The sequence below is a fragment of the Canis lupus genome, chromosome 9 (genome assembly GCF_048164855.1).
Source record: "Canis lupus baileyi chromosome 9, mCanLup2.hap1, whole genome shotgun sequence".
Classification (NCBI taxonomy): domain Eukaryota; kingdom Metazoa; phylum Chordata; class Mammalia; order Carnivora; family Canidae; genus Canis; species Canis lupus.
The window spans coordinates 34,359,099-34,376,979 of NC_132846.1; the positions used below are offsets into that span (position 1 = coordinate 34,359,099).

Consider the following 17,881-nt stretch of genomic DNA (forward strand, 5'->3'; position numbering starts at 1 on the left):
TTAAAATCAGGAAAGTTCCTAGGTCCTTTCTGTTTTTATAATTTCTAGTTAAAAGTCCAGATTTACATATGTCAGATTGCCTTAAAGGGTAGTACTCAGGTCTCATCTAGAAAGAAAGTCTGCATTCTATAGTAAATGACGGATGATCTGCTATTTTATTTTATTTTTTATTTTTATTTATTTATGATAGTCACATAGAGAGAGAGACAGAGACATAGGCAGAGGGAGAAGCAGGCCCCATGCACCGGGAGCCCGACGTGGGATTTGATCCCGGGTCTCCAGGATCGCGCCCTGGGCCAAAGGCAGGCGCTAAACCGCTGCACCACCCAGGGATGATCTGCTATTTTAAATGATTAGGTAGCAGATAATTCATTGGTGGTTTCCTTACTGGTTGCAATTTTCCAATCCCTCTAAGAATATTAGGCTAATTTAATAAATATAAACTGAATATATAAACATTGTAATAGTATTTTCTAATAAGATTTGCTCATTTTATTATTTCCCTAAAATATCAAGAGACAAAATGTTTCTTTGTTCTTGCTAGTTCACATATAGAGAGTGATGGTTTAAAACTCAAAACACTAAGCTGTTTTTAAGTTTTGAGGTAAGGTAATAGGACATTTATATTTTCAAATGTGATAGTATTGTAACTGTTACCCAAAAATCTTTATGAAGTATTAAAACCAGGTATTGTTCATAGTGCCTGCCTTTTCTCTAAGTGCTTACGTCGTATAACATTTATTCTTGAATTCACGCATATGTCAAGTAGTAAATAAAACATAAGGAAGTAAAACGTCACATTAGAATGGAAAACAAAGGTAGGATCCACAATTAGAAGAAGATACCCATTCAGTAAACATTTCTTTGAATGTCTCTTGTGCATAGCAATGTGCCAGGTACTAGAAATAATAAGAAAAATGTAACAATTCTTGCTTTCAAAGAACTTAAAGGGATCCCTGGGTGGCGCAGCAGTTTAGCGCCTGCCTTTGGCCCAGGGCGCGATCCTGGAGACCCGGGATCGAATCTCACGTCGGGCTCCCAGTGCATGGAGCCTGCTTCTCCCTCTGCCTGCATCTCCGTCTCTCTCTCTCTCTCTCTCTCTCTCTGTGACTATCATAAATAATAAATAAAAATTTTAAAAAAAAGGACTTAAAGCTTCAAGAGAGAAACAGGGCACAAACACCTATAGAGGAGATAAGCAGTTATTACGTGATGCATGCCATGTATATGGTAGTGGAAATAGCTGCTTGCATCTGGAGCTAATCCTACCTGCTGAGTTTCTATTAACTCTTAAAATATTTGTTTAAGTGTACAAAACAAAACATGTCAATAAGCCTTATATAGCCCAATTGGCTAGTTTTAATTGGGTGCTTTAGTAGAGGTAAATGTCAAGTTAGAGTTGAGGTAGAAAGGAAGAACCTGATTACCATGAACAGACAAGTGTCAATTTGTCAAACAAATTTTGTCAAACAAAATATGTCAATAAGCCTTATATGGCCCAATGGGCTAGTTTTAATTGGGTGCTTTAATAGAGGTAAATGTCAGGTTAGAGCTGAGGTAGAAAGGAAGAACCTGATTACCATGAACAGACAAGTGTCAATTTGTTGGGTCAGGAAAAGCCATTTGGGTCAGAAAAAGCCATTACAAGGTTTAAGAGAGTAAAGATATTTAATATAAGATTTAGGGCTTACCAGAAACAACAGTTAATTTAAAACTTCATGCAGATGTGAAAAATAATTTTGAATTCTGAGAAGCTCATACCAACTGTAAAAGGAGTTAAGAGAACAAAGTTTCTGATCTAAGCTGCAACCTTCCAGAGACAGTCACTAATGATTTTAGTATGGAGAAGCCAGAATTCACAGATAAGTATGAGATACCACCATGTCTATCTGTTACAACCTCAAAGCAGAAATCCATGGAAAGTTCTGAAAAGTGCTGCATCTAAGATCTTGGTAATATCTGTTTCTGTTTCTATTGCAGTGTGATTTAGAAGGAATTATGCCAAATGTTACCATCAGCTTGAGTCTCCCTACCAATGGGTCTCCACTTCAGGATATTCTAGTTCATCCTTGTGTGACTTCTCTTGATTCTGCCATTCTGACTTCTAGTAGCATTGATGCAATGGATGATTCTGCATTTAGCGGACCTTACAAATTTCCATTCACTCCTCCTTTAGAGTCATTCAACTTATGCTACTACACTTCTCAGGTAAACAACCTTGGAAAAGTTGAGACTTTGTGAATCTTCATGCTTATGAATTCTATTGTAAGTAAATCATTCACACTTTTAGCCCACATGAGAACTTTTCATTATTTACCAGATAATAATTAATAAATGAAGATGAAGATTTAGGTCTTAAAAAGGATACCTCTTCTCTCTGGTGTTAGTAATAGCATTGAATGGTTTTCAAAATTATGGGATTTTTTAATGTTGCCTAATAAGGACTCCATGGTCACAGGATAGATCTTGGTATAATTTAGTCAGGTTTGGATTATGAACATAGACACCCGTAATCCCAGGCAACTGTGGTTACAACTATATAATATTATTAATAGGTATTGTTTGTTGAATAAGTGCTGTGTCAGACATTCCTCCCAACCTAGAGGAGGGGAACCTGAATGAGCAAATGAGGGAAAATGTCAGGTATCTTTCTGATCTCTGGAAACAGAGGAGGAAAAATCCTTGCCTTTAGAATGATAATGGCTCCCTCATCTTTTATCGAAAGAGTGTGGAGTAATCTGTACGCAATGACTACATTACTGCAGGGCCTTTTTCTCAAGCATTATTGGTATTTTGCACCCAATCACCTGAGAATTGTACAAAAATTTGTTTATGTTTGTTTCCAGGTCCCAGTCCCACCAATTTTGGGTTTTTATCAAATGAAAGAGGAAGAAATAAAAGTAAAAATAACAGTTAACTTAAAACTTCATGAAAGTGTGAAAAATAATTTTGAATTCTGTGAAGCTCATATACCTTTCTATAATAGGTAGGAATAAAATAATGTGGTGCCATGATTTCTCCCTTTCTTAGTACATTCCCACCTCCCTACAGTAAATTATTTGTTTTAAGATCTAAAAATTTGTTTTATTCAAATGAATGCTGATTCTGAACCAAAAATCAACCATAAAAATGCTCTCTTTACCTTTTCTAGTTAAACTTATTAGTAAATATAAACCTAAGTCAATGTAGCTTCTTTGAGGATTATTTCATTGCTGGCTTTATTTCTAGCAGTTTCTCTGTGGTCTACATACAAGTCAAACTCAACTATCAGCTACCTGGTGAATTAAGCCAATGATATCATAAGATTACTTCCTTATCAGTTGTGCTTTTAAATTTGTTCTGCAGCATAGTTCTTTCCATAGGATGCTTAAAGATAGAGTAAAATCATAATTTTAATGTGTCAATACATATAACTGAATTAATATGTTCTATATGATTTTATAATTGTCTTTAAAGTTAATGAAATGTATATCATCACCAAAAGTGTTTGTGTTTCTGATGTTTTAGAGATAAAATACTTGCTCTGCTTTAGTCTGCAAACTTGAATTCGGATTTGCTTTTATGCTGTCCTATTAAATAACACTAGCTAGATTTGACTTAGGTCTCTTAAAAACTCCTCTGTGATCACTTTTTCTCTCTGTTGTATCCTTTTCTTTTTTAAAGAGGTCCCATCACACATGTGGAATCCAAAGTTAGTTTTGGCCAGCTTGAAGTATTTCGAGAGAAAAGTTTATTGATCTGGATTATTGGTGAGCTTTTATTTATTGACTTTTTTTCTCATTCATCTGTTGTAAAATCTACTTACTTTAAAATAGTTACCTGGTACCTTTGTGTTTTTAGGACAGAAGTTCCCCAAATCCATGGAAATTAGTCTTTCTGGAACTGTAACTTTTGGAGCTAAGAGTCATGAGAAGCAGCCATTTGATGAGATTTGCATTGGAGGTACAGCATATTTAAAGGTAAATACATTTATGTGGCTCACTACATTAGAACTCTTTTGTTTTTAAGTGGCCTATATCTAATTGATTTTTAATGTTTTCTGGCTGTTTTTTGTGGGGGAACTTTTTGTCTGTGCTAAGTCTTTTTTTTAGATTTTTGTGAGATTTCTTTTTGTTTAGTATTAGTGACTTTCTATTTCACTTAATACTTTAACAATTTTAAAATAAAACAGTTATAACCTTAGCACATCAAATTAACCAAGTTCTACCTACCCAGCTCTTAGTTATTACATTGAAGATTTGTATACAGAAAATATGAGATTAGCCCTTGCCCTCTAGAGATTTTCCACTGATGAATGTTAGTAATTGATCAGTGCTGCTTTTGGTATTGAAGGAAATAGTGAGTACTTCTGATCAATGTGGTCAAGGAAACCTTTGCAGTAAGAGGTAGGAGTTTAAGCAAAACTCTGTGACCAGATAAGCATGAAAATGAAACTTTGCAGATTGACTAACATTTATATAGGTAAATAAATGACTTAAAAGAATGAAGGATAACAGGCACACTTAGGAACCAGTGCTAGAAATAGTAGTAATACATCAGACTGGATAAGTGATTTAGATCTAGATTGTAGCTTTGGAGGGTTTGCATTCTGACTTATATTCCTTTGTTAGAAAATGTTAGGGTTTTTTTTAGTATGGGAGTGGTCTTTCAGAAAATAGTACTTTATGAAGATCAATTTGGAATGAATGTGAGAAAGTGAGTAGAAAAAAAACCAAAAACCTTGATTCCCAATGAAAGGTAGTAAGTTAATGATGCTTAGGATCATAGAAAGAAAGAAAGACTGCTGGAGAAGCTGTGATAAAAGTAAAGCATTGGTCACTAATTAAATATAGAAATAAAAAATGGTTTTAAGTCCAAGATTTAAGGGAAAAAAAGTAGCTTAAATCAGACTTGAAGCTTCAAGAGGGCAGAGACCATATGAGTGTCATTCATTCATTATTTTTATCATCAACACCTAGTTGATTACCTACCACATAAATATTTGCTGATGGATGAATATACTTAGGGAAAGTACTAATATGGAGAAAGTTAGGAGGAAGTGGGCTCCATATCATAGATGTTGCTGGTGATAGCAACATATCCTAATATAAGTGTCTAGTAGGTAGCTAAAAACCTAGAGCATGATTCTCAAGAGAAAATTCAACAGTATATAAGAATTTAGAAGTTACCTGTGGAGAAAAATAGTAGAGGTAGTAAAAATAAATATCATCAGAAAAAGTGAAAATAAGCGGATCATTTTGAAGACCCAATGAGAGGAATTGAAGGAGTGATCAGAAAAGGAGGAGGAAAACTTAGGTAGAATGGTAGAGAAATCAGAGACATTGAAATCTATTTATAAAAACAATTAGAGGAAATAGTAGTGAAGTCAGAAGTAGATTAGTGATATTCATTTCTTCTATCTTGGCTTTAGCTATATCCACAAACTTTGTTTCAAGGATTATTATAAAGATTCCTACTTCCAGATATTTTTTCAGAAAAAATGTGAAATGTTACTATACCATAGGTCTTACAAAGACAGGGATTATAACTTTTTTTTATAATATCTAGTTTTGTGGAAATCAATCTTGGTATAACTTCCAGAATCCAGAATTCTACTAAACAAGCAAGCAAAAGCCCTTTTCTATTAGAGAGAAAATGAGTTGCAATAGGAAAAAAATTGCTTAGAAGATTGGAAAATTTACATCCTATGTATGTAGATCAGTTAGTTTGGCAATGAAAAGGAGAAAGTTAGGAAATGGGAGAAATTTGAAGGGATGAGAAGTGGAAGAAGTATAGAAAAGATAACAGGATATTGCAAAATCAGGAGCTTTTAGCAGTAAAAATGAGAACCACAGCAAAAGGATACTTGAGCTCACTCGATAAGACACAGACCTTTGATTGTTCATGTGAATATCATTGTGACTCAGGCACCCCTACTCTGCCTTCAGAGAAGGTACTAATGGCCCTTTCTACAATAGCACAATATAATAATCATCATTTATACTGATGATGCCACATTATCAGTTAAATCCCAAAATATGAATAACATTTTAGAAAGGTTTTGCAGGTGAGACAAAGGATGATTTCTAAGCTTAGTTCTATAAAAATTGAATTTCAGTTTTTGGAAGATTAAGCAGAACATCTCATTCCTCCCAAACATGAAACAAACTGTTTCAGTTTTAATAATTGCATTCTTGTGTTTTGCTAGGAATTATCTACATTTCTGACTATAAAAGAATTATGATCTGAGATAGATCACAATCATATAGCCTTAGAGATAGACGAGAATATACAGAATACCAGACACCCTAGAGGAAGAGGCACCAACTTTTCTTGTCAGTTGAGTCTGAGTTCATATGCCAGCTCTGCTACTTACATTCAGGATGCTAATTGCTCCATCTCTGAACCTCAGTGCCCTTTGTAAATAAGGGATGCTTTGCAATATAGATTAGAGTCCATATTAGTGAAGTATCTGGTGGATGTTAAGCACTTCATAATGACAACCCTACAAAGAAATAGTCCTAATACAAAGGGAAAAAGGTGTATGTATGTATGTATGTATGTATACATAGAGACATTTTTATTTTGTGAACTATATGAAATAAATTCCTAAAGTGTCAAAGGAAAAAATGTGGCCATCACTTTTATCAAATAATCACCTCAATTTGGTATGTTTCTCTTCTTTTTTCTAGCTTCATTTTAAGATCTTAGATTTTACACTCACTGGTTGTTAGGCCATCACTTTTATCAAATAATCACCTCAATTTGGTATGTTTCTCTTCTTTTTTCTAGCTTCATTTTAAGATCTTAGATTATACACTCACTGGTTGTTATGCGGATCAGCATTCAGTTCAAGTTTTTGCATCAGGAAAACCAAAAATAAGTACATGTAAGTTGTATAGATTCAAACTAACTTGAGGTAGTTAAAATGGTGCTATGCAGTTATTACCTAAGATAAAATTAAAATGTAACAGAAAGAAATCAGAGAATAATTCCAGTTTATAAAAATTCTGATCTGATCATAATATGATTATTATTTAAAATTTTGAATATTTTTAGCAAATGCTGCAGTAAATGAGCATTATTTAGCACTCTCTCCATTTTATAAATAGGGCAATAGAAAGAAGGTTTTTAGCCTTCAGTGAGTTTGTTGGTTATAAGTAAACATATATATACTGTATATGAAAACACAGGGATACAAAGCAATTTATAAATGAATTCAGAATTATTTAATTCACATCAAGTATTTATGGAAGCATAAAACAGAAAAGTAGCTAAAATGAGGTTAAGTTAGTTAAACATAAGCAGAACTCTTAAGATTTAAGTAATCCCTACACCTAACATGGGGCTCAAACCCATGACCCCAAGGTCAAGAGTCACATGTTCTTCTGACTGGGGCCCAGGCGCCCCTAGATAAATGTTTCTTTAAGGATTAGAGTCCCAGGGGGATCCCTGGGTGGCTCAGTGGTTTAGCGCCTGCCTTCGGCCCACGGCGTGATCCTGCAGTACTGGGATCAAGCCCCACATCAGGCTCCCTGCATGGAGCCTGCTTCTCCCTCTGCCTTTGTCTCTGCCTCTCTCTCTCTCTGTGTCTCTCATGAATAAATAAACAAAATCTTTAAAAAAAATTAAAAAAAATAAAAAAGGATTAGAGTCCCAGAATAGGTAGAATAAGATAAGACTTTGTACTTGAAAGTTTAGAAGAATTACAGAACTTGGAACTATAGAATTCTAAGTAATTACTTGTGAAGGGCAAAAGTAACTTCTATGTAATATAATCAGAATAAGTCATATTCTTCCTTAGGATTTCTTTTTTTCATCATATTTTGTGTCATATTTTAAAGAAATGCATATACATAGAAGAGTCTTCATGATGCATTTTTTTTAATGAAGGCATGATATAATTATATCAATTTAGACAAACCAGTGGTTTTGTCTAAATGCAAAAATTTTGGATTCTATCAATGGGATACTGAATGCAAACAGACCAATATTTTAGATTGTCTATGAGAGATCTATTGTCTCTTTAGATATGTCTAAAATATTTTGAGTATCTTATTAACTGAACAAATTGTAGCGGTTCTCAGCATAATACAGAATGGGATGTTTCAGTAATCTACCTCTTTAATATAAAATCTTTATATTTTAATGTAAATTAATATAAAATATTAATATATTGAATAAAAGAGGTCCTTTTAAATGCATAATTATGGCCAGTCTTTTATTTCCTTCCTCGGTTAGTTTCAGAACGTGACTGCCACTTTGTGCAACTATTTAAGATCTTTATTTTACCATCATCTTGACAATACAATCTATTTTCATAATATACAATTTAGTTCTGAAAATATTAATGCCAATATTAATGTTAATTTAAATAATAATAAGTAACATTTATTGTTTACCTTGTGCCAGGCATAATTCTAAATATTTTATGTGTATTAACTTATTAATCCTCGCAGCACCGTGTGTGAGAATTGTTATCTCCATTTTACAGATGAGGATGCTGATGGAATAGAGGGATTAGGGTCACATAGCTAGTAAATGGCAAGACTGGGAATCAAACCAAGCAGTCTGGCTCTGGAGTGTGCCCACTTAACCAGTATGCTGTATTGCTTTCAATGTTACTAGGTTCTTAGACTGAATAAATAAATAACAAGGTAATACATCCTACCTCTTTTTCATTATGAAGAAAAGCATGAAAAAGAAAGATAGAAAAGGCAGAATTAGATATTTACAGATGTGTGTAATAATCAGAATTTACATGGGTCTAGCTCCAAATGAGCATTATTAGCTCAAATTTACATATCAGGAAACTTTAGTTCAAAGAAGTTGTCATTTGTCCAAAGCTACAAAGCTGTTAAAACAAAAGGCTGAACTTTGATCAGAACTTTAAGAAACCATTGAAGCAACTTTTAAAAAATATTACCAGAAAGTAGGATGTTTATTTCTATCTCTAAAACTTTGAATAGATAAAGAACAGCAAGATCAGAATGAGGACCATGGTGAAGAGAGGTGACAGAATTGGAAACCAATGAAAAATTTTTTAAGTTTTTTTAGTTGATGTAATGGTCCATAAGAAACAATTTAAAGGAAACAATGAGAAAAATTGATAGAAGTGGAATAAATGAGGGATATTTGCATAAGTTTGGCATAAATAAGGTCAAGGATAGATTTAAATATTTAATAAACCCATATTTTTAAAGTTGTAAAAAGTATAATGCCTTGATGAAGTGAAATTAAAATGCATATTTCAAAGTATTGCCTTTCTTGAAATAATTGTGTTCCGCATTTTAAATGACTTTGCTCACTCATTGAATTTTTGTTAAGCTAATACAGTCTTACCATTTATTTCCTTTTTTTTTATAGACCGGAAACTAATTTCTTCTGACTATTACATCTGGAATTCTAAAGCTCCTGCACCAGTAGTAACATATGGGTCATTATTACTGTAATTAATTCATATTTAAATAGAATTTATATAATAACAGTGCTTAAATCATTCGTCTTTTATTTTTAATGTATATGCATATAACCTATGAATGAAGAGTCTTTGATTTAATTATAAAAATACTCTTGCTTAATGTTTTTAGCCTGACATAGTTTGAAGGAACATTTTCCTATTTTGTTACCCTTTGATTTTACTCAAATGTGATTCAGAGCATAAAACAGTAGTGATTCACTTTAGGCTTATTTTAAACTAGTCCTGGGTCACCCTACCATACAAACTTTCCTGCTCCTGCGGCAGACATAGCTAATCAGTTGTAACATTCTTTCTCCACTGAGCCTTCCTGGATATGGGCTCAGGCTCTTTTCTCAATGTGGAGCTGCAAACAGCCACTTCTGATAGATTGTAGATAGAAAGATAGATGTGCAAGATAAAAACTCTTTGCTCTTTCAAACCTGAGTAGTTAAGTTCCTAGTATAATGGATTATTGTGGAATACCAGAAACCACTGTAAATCTCTTGGAGGAAAAAAAACAGTCAATGAAAACAAAAGAATATTGTTTAATTGGTAACCTGTTCTTAATCAGAACTATCTTATTGACTAATAAAGAATCTGCATAATTCTATTCAAGGTGTTTATCTCTGTTCTAGAGTTATTTTTCAGGTAAGTTTATTAATCTGCCACAGTGACATTTTGCTCAGGATGTCAGCATACTAAGAAGGATGGGATACTTTCAGAAAATGAGCATAGTGTTTTTTGATCACTTAATGCCTGCAGCGCAAATTTTTAAAGATAAATTTAGGTGTAATACTGATTTTCATGTTTGTCATATGAAAATTCTTAATAAATTCAGGTAAAAATATCAAAGCTGTTCTGTGGGTAGAGAGTATTGCTTAATCTTCTTTCAGTTTTGTATAGCCTATTTCCTTTAAATTTGTCACCCCTACTTTCTTACTAGCATTCTCTTGATTTCTTTAGGAACCACCCAATCATACTTTTTATTCTGTCTTTACAAATTATATGTGTCATTCTGTTTGAAAGCAGTTCCTTGTCCAGTTGGACTTTAAGTGACCATTCAAGAAAAGATGAAATCTTGAGATCTTCTAGACTTCATCCATGTCAGGTTCCTTTTTACAGAACAGAATTAGAAGCGTTATGCATAAAAATATGCATTGCAGATTAATACTCAATTAAATTATCTCTTGGTTTCTATTTTTTAATGAGTCTCCTAAGCAAAAGCTTAGAAAAAGCTTCTAACTCCTTGAAAGAGAGCTATGATAGTTTGAAGGGATATTGCATATGAGTTTAGGATTTGAAATATGATTTTTTAATTAAGGTCAGTCTCACTCATTATAAATTCTCATTTTCTGCAAGGCATTATCATGGCAGAATGCTCTATGTTCAAAATTATCCCAAGTAACAAAGAAAGTAGAATAACTGCCTGACCAGGACTTTAACTTATTATTCTGGCTTAATCATAGATAATCAGTAGTAAAGGCTTTCCTTTTGAAAGAAGAAAAAAACCATTTTGCTTAAGTTATTTGATCTCTCTTAAATTCAAGGGAAGCTTAACGTTTAACTTATGTTAATATTAATGGAGCCATTTGGACATCTTGATCATATAAATGTTGAGTAAAGTACACGAAGGCAGGCAAGAGGCATTTATCTAATAAGTACACAGATATTCAGTATAATAATCCCCTAGGGAAAACTTTTTTTTTAATAAGCAATCAGAAAAACCAGTGAATCTTTGATTTGACATTTCTAGAAGCCTGAGGAAAATCTAGGGAGTACTGGAAAAGTGTACGGTGGAGGAGAACCTGATGCCATCTGTTGCCATTCCATTCTAACATAACGCTACAGAACTAAAACCAACTCGTGTTTTCATCCTGTTGAGATCAGCTGGTCACACTGTGATGCTTTTGATTTTGTCTAGAAACCTGTCACTTCAGGATAATTTCTGAAGACAAAGTCTGTTTCCCGTTTGGTAGGTGACCTGTTTAATGTTTTCCCTGTGTCTGGGAACTCCTTAGTGTAATTAGCGACCTTTGAACTCCACAACTAATCCTGAGCTATTTTGTATTCCTTACTCATCTTTAAGGCTGGACCTTTCTTTTCTTCAGAGTCCGCTGCCACAATTAAAGAAGAAACAGCTGCATTTCAAAGGGATTCCGATTCCAGAAGCTTAATCGTGATTGACATGTTCTTATTCTAAGCTATAAGACACTCTAAGAGTCCTTTCTTGGGTTAAAACTTCAATCATTTTCTAAAAAATTATCTCACTATGGATTTTATTCATTTTCTTTGATAACTATTCTTTGCATTTTTTAACTTGAAAGATGCTTTGCATTTGTGGTGAATATGAGCATCTACTTCCAGTTAAAGATTTGGATGGTGTCAGACATACTCTAGATGCAAAATTGCTAAATTCCCTTTTAGTGCCAAAATATGATTATGAAATCTGATGTCGATCATAAGGGTAATTATTCTCCAATAAACCCAAAAGGTACAAAAAGTGTTAAATTTCTGAGAATGTACTCTAAAAAAAGTGGTTCATGATTTTCATAAAATCCTTCATTTTTTTACTAAACAATATTTTAAAAACTTTTTTAAAGCTAACAATACTCTTATAGTGTAATGTAATATACCCTTACAGTGGTGGGCACTTTTTATTTTTCCTTTTTGAATAATTGATTCGAATGTCAGGTTTGAAGTAAATAGCCTTGTCAGGAATTCTCAAGAAAATTACTTGTGTAAAAAGTTTCTTTCATTAAAGAATAGTCTACCTCATAAACTTCAATTTTTTCACATGAACTCAGTATTTCTGAGTTAAAATTATTATGGTTTTTATACATTGTGTGATTTTCAAGGTCTTTCAAAGCACAATTTTATACACAGTAACAACTAATATTTTTCTTTTATTTTTTTATTATAGTATTTCATACTGCTTTATAGACATTCATAGACTCCTGTACCACCCATGAGAGGTAGGTAGGTCGAGTTATCATCCAGAGCCTCTGCAGGGATTGCTGCCATAGCAGAACGGTTGTTTCTAAGACAAAGGTCAGAAAAGGGATGTTAATAAACAGTCCTCAGGTTTAAGGGACTTTTTTAGGATTACATCTTAAATTCCAGCAAATCAGATTTAGGAGTTACTGAAAGTGAAATTGATCCATCCCTCATCCAAACTTTGCAATACTTTCCTGTTCTGACATCATTTAGATAGTTAGCTGTATTATCAGATTAGAAACCATTGTACCCGGCTGCTGAAAGGAAAAGGAGGCAAAAAGCTAAACATGGGATGAATTCTGAACCTTTTAACCTGGCTGAAGTACGTTGGTCCCTGTTATGCAAATACCTTCAATCCTCTGCTAAGTTCAGTGGAAATAATTTTCTTGAATGACAGGTTTATTCAGCAAGGATTCAGTTGGTGATTAATCCCCCTTTGATCTAGGGTATTTCACTTAACTACCAGTTACCTCGTTCTGACAAAGTGCAACTGAGATTAGGGAGATCACTAGAACACTACCAGGGTGTGCGTTTATTCTCTCTAACCTTTTAAAGCAAGGGCCAAGAATGCAATTTATTTTCAGTATTTGAAGATGTAAAGTCCTGTCTGCTAAGTTAGAAAGTCAATTGAATACCAAATGAAGTTTATTTCTTACGTAATAGAACAAACATTTCTTTTTGCTTTGACGAACAATGATTTTAGGAAACATAGGCTTTGAAGAAAGAAGAAACAAAGACTACATTCTAAGTTTATCTTCTCGTTTTGTTTCATGTACTGGAGTGTGTACTTACTGGCCCTGAGATAAACTAAAAAATCAAAGCAGTGGCTACAACTTAGGTTGAGAAAATGCTTCTATTTTATTAAACTGCATGGTTTCTCCCCGCCCTCCCCCCATTAAAAAATGTCATGCTATGTGGTAAAGAAATCCAATGGGGAAAACATATTGTAATACATAATTATTCATCTTAAGATTTGTGGTTTCAAAGCTTTATTTGTTAACTTTGTTCTTCCTTGAGGAAAAAGGGATTGTTATATTGCCATCATAAGAATACTCACATTCTTTTTCAGGATAGTGGCATTTATTTCTGTAAAGAAAGATAAATGATGCCATTACAAAAATAATACAATTTAAATTATCAAAATAATGACTTTCCACTGTACTGATTACTATCTTTTCTGCCTTTTTCTTGAGTACCTCTTCTCCATAACTTTAAACTTCAAAATATTTTACAGAACTTTGTACAATATTTTAAGGAAAAAATTTTAAGATTTGTGTTATGCTAGGTTTCTCAAATAATTTACTATTTAAAACTACTATCAACGTCAGCATCAGTATTCACTTCGAAGATAGCAGATTTGGAGATTTATTTCTCAAATATATTTCAAGACTGACTCTTAAAAAAAGAAACAATGATTTTTAACAAAAAAAGGTTTAAAATATTAAATTATTAATTTTATTATTAATGATGGTGTTTTTTTAAGTGCTTTATAATTCATTCTTCTAGTAGCAGTTTGGAATGCAAGTTCATATTTGGATGATTTACACACTTTTTTTTTGGTCTCAAACATTCTGTGATCCAATTTCTAAATTGAAACAATGACTTGTACACATCTAATTCATGTTGGTGCCAAACCAGTCTAGTTTCAATTTAGTAACCAATCTGTTTGTCAATATCTTCTGATAGCAAGTTACTTAACCAAAGCAAAATTGATGTGCTGAGCTCCCTTGGACAGCACATATACCAAAGCAAAACTGAAGCAGAAAAAGATTTAGGATAAAAGGGCAGGATTCCCTTGGTAATGTTGGTAAGAAACTAGTATTTTTAATAATTACTCTATGAAGTCAATATTTAGTTAATAACTGTTGCAATATATCTTGAAATATGCTATCAGAGAATCTATGTAAAATGTATGTATATATATATGCGCATGTATTTGTGTAATGTATATGTTTATCTCTGGGTTTCCCTATGAAATGTTTGTATATCATGTCAAAGGAAGAATATTTAAAGTCCAATATCTTCTCTTCAAACATGTTTATTAATAGCAATAGAGAGGTTCATTAAAATGAAAATTAACAACTCAAAATGGAGTTGATAATATTATTGTCTATATATAGCTTGGAGCAGGCAATACCTTGTCTATATTACTAGTTTACTCTGAAGTCCAGATTGATTTCTCTAGACCCTGACTAATCTGAGTAATTGTTTACAGTGTGGTGCTAATGTATGATGCACAGCATTTACAGATTAACAAGTACCCTGGGTTGGAAACCACCTGCTGAATTGTTTTTTCTATCAAGATGTGGAAATTTGTACATCTTAATAATCCATTAAACATTAAATCCATGTCTTCTTTTTAAATTATAGTATCTATAAAAACAATACTGTTTAGTTAACATACTACTAATAATAAAAATGAAAAATAAATTATTATCCCTCTCACAATTTTTACTTTTTCTTTCAAAGGACTTGAGTGCCCTCTGCAGGCTATGAAGAGATAATTAATGACTATATTTAAACCCTGTGGTTTTTCCCTTTTAGAAGCATAGTCTGCATTAGGTGTAATTTATTTTACTTATATTGTTAGCTTTGTTAATTTGTCAGTGATTGAAGCAAGAGTTCCTTTTGTCAGTTTTTTATAGTTGTGTTTAGTATGAAGAATATTACCATTGAAATTTCCAAATCACTTACTAGTTTAGGCTCTTTAAATGTTGGAACTATACACATTGAAACTAATAATTCATATTCTCTCACAGAAAGGAAATCAGGAAAACATTTAGCTATTTTGAAGTATATTGGAGATATAGAAGGTAACTTGATTATTTCAAGTTACATTACATTCTTAGGATATTATACATTTGATATAAAGCCTTTTTCAATAAGCATCATGTAAAATTTTTAATTTATATACAAGTTCTATGTATTGATCTTGACAAGTGATGCTTGTGTTCAAGTTAAAAAACAAGGCTTAGGGATCCCTGGGTGGCGCAGCGGTTTGGCGCCTGCCTTTGGCCCAGGGCGCGATCCTGGAGACCCGGGATCGAATCCCACGTCGGGCTCCCGGTGCATGGAGTCTGCTTCTCCCTCTGCCTGTGTCTCTGCCTCTCTCTCTCTCTCTGTGACTATCATAAATAAAAAAAAAAAAATTAAAAAAAAAAAAAAAAAAAAAAAAAAAAAAACAAGGCTTAGAATTTCTTTAAAGAAAGAATTGAACAGATAATGGTTATGTTATTGATATGTAGGTCTGCTAGCTAGAAAGAGCATTTCTAGTTGAGCAAAAGCAGAGGTTTTATTGAGTCCTTTCATTTCAGTGTATTCATACTTTCTCAACAGGTACAACAGTTCTATTCCTAAAGGGTATAGGAGTTCATTTAGTATAGAAACTATAGAACTGGAGTGCCAGTAGCACCTCTGATTCACTTAAAGCTGCCAGGGAAACTAAACATGATGAGAACAAGGGAAATGACTGGGTCAAATTAATAAAAATAGATTTTTTTGCAAGCAACATAATGATCCTGATCATCAGCCTTGAAAAGTAAATTAGAACAAGCAAATTGCTGTTGAAAAATTCTTTCAGCACTCTGCTGTTGCTACTCAGCTAGTCATGGCTCAGCCAGAGACAAGGAAAAAATGCACCCAGTTTTGTATTAACAAAGGCAACATTATTAAAGTGAATGTTTACATTGTGTTTATTGAAGTGTTCAAAAGAATATTTGTTGCATCTTCAACCTGCTATTCTCTGGACTAGTGTAGTGCAAGAGAGTAAAAATGAGTCGTGTACATTTTAGACAGTTATCTTCAAAATATTCAAAATAACTGAACTGTCTTCAAAATATTTAAGTATCAGACTTACGTACTTTCTCTTTTGAAGATTTTCATCTAAGAAACATATCCCATTAGAAAAGACTCATTTATTTGAATATACCTTCCAGTTACTTCCAAATGCTTGATAAAACTTTCCTCCCAGAAACAACAATGCGTAGGGAATAATGGGCTCAAAACAATCAAACAAAAAATTAAATAGCTGTGAAGTTAGTGTGTAACAATACATCATATGTGCATGAGAAATAGCATCAGTGTGAGCACTTGTGTGAGCTACAGTTGTCTTGAACTACTTCATAAAAACCAAGCTGAGAACAGCTGAGACAGCAAATGATAACATGTCAATCTGACATTTAAAAACTAAAGAAGCATTATATGTACTGGTAAAATGGGAAATTAATAAAAGTTCAGAAATAATTTTAGTTTTCACCTAAAATGAACAATTTAATCACTATTATGTTTTAGAAGTTGGGAAAGTATAGTACTTAATGGGGATTCAAGTATCATATTTTACTTCGTCTCTTAATAAGTATTAATGAGTGCAATTCAGTATCTTTAGTCTCTTACGGATGGACTGATTTTTAAAGAACTATTTTCTTGGTTTCACCAAAAGGGTAGGTTGTCAGTCTTCTACATCTCAGACTAAAAATTTATCTGTCACAATTAGCAAAGGATATTAGCCCATGCTGTAGGCTGTTGAGAACCTTTTAGATATTTTATTACTTACCATTTCTGTAACACATATATTTACAGAATATTATATATTTAATACTTTAAAGTCCAGAAAAATTGATAAAAACTACTTAAAACTTATGAATTACTGTACAGAGGTTTATATTTAAAGTGAATATTTTAAGATTTTCCTGAAGTACTATCTTTGTCTTTGATCTTAAAATTTTTTTTGATAATAAAGCAAATGCCAGCAAATGCCAAATGTCTAGCTCTGCTTTTGCTAAGGAAGTAACCAGGAAAAGTGTTTTGTAATGTGCATAGATTAATTGTGGCAAGAGGACTTTTGAACTTATGTAGATATCAGTGGCTTCACATTCATAATACGTATTTCCTTCTAGTACAAGCGCATGCCATTTTATTGTTTTTAAAGGTTTTATTTATTCATGAGAAACATGCAGAGAGAGGCAGAGACACAGGCAGAGGAAGAAGCAGGCTCCATGCAGGGAGCCTGATGTGGGACTTGATCCTGGGACTCCAGGATCACGCCCTGGGCCAAAGGCAGGCGTCAAACCACTGAGCCACCCAGGGATTCCCAAGAGAACATGCGATTTTATTTTATATTAAAGGCCTAAACACAATTGAACATAAGTTATGACTTGAAATTAAAAACTGCTGAGTAATCTAGTTGAAATGGAGACCTTAATTTAGTCAATAAAAACTCAATGTTGAACTTTATTGTATTGTACTCTTATTATATGTCACTCTAGAACTAGACACAAAGACAAAAAAAAAGTAGTATCTGATTTTAAGTGGTACCTTATAACTCTCACAATGTGTTAGCATTGCTGTTGGGTTTTTTTTTTAAAGATTTTATTTATTTATTTGACAGAAGGAGTGAAAGCAGAAGCAGGGTAAGCAGGAGAGGAAGAAGTAGGCTCCCCACTGAGGAGG

The 17,881-nt window shown here is 33.1% G+C and overlaps 1 protein-coding gene across 19 annotated transcripts in view; it reads left to right on the forward strand.

The window, feature by feature from the left end:
* AP5M1 (adaptor related protein complex 5 subunit mu 1) overlaps positions 1 to 17,881 on the forward strand; it is a 58,265-nt gene that overhangs the window by 9,123 nt on the left and 31,261 nt on the right. For 3 of the 19 annotated variants that reach the window (XM_072838697.1, XM_072838699.1, XM_072838703.1), the window contains exons 3-6: positions 1,981 to 2,208; positions 2,847 to 2,986; positions 3,664 to 3,749; positions 3,841 to 3,959. In XM_072838697.1, coding sequence (XP_072694798.1) covers positions 1,981 to 2,208; positions 2,847 to 2,986; positions 3,664 to 3,749; positions 3,841 to 3,959 — 573 coding nt within the window. Of the gene's footprint in view, positions 1 to 1,980; positions 2,209 to 2,846; positions 2,987 to 3,663; positions 3,750 to 3,840; positions 3,960 to 6,771; positions 6,869 to 8,473; positions 9,258 to 9,345; positions 10,292 to 11,192; positions 15,403 to 15,619; positions 17,666 to 17,881 lie in introns of those variants that run through there. The other 16 variants (XR_012036663.1, XR_012036656.1, XR_012036657.1 and 13 more) reach the window with 15 other exon arrangements.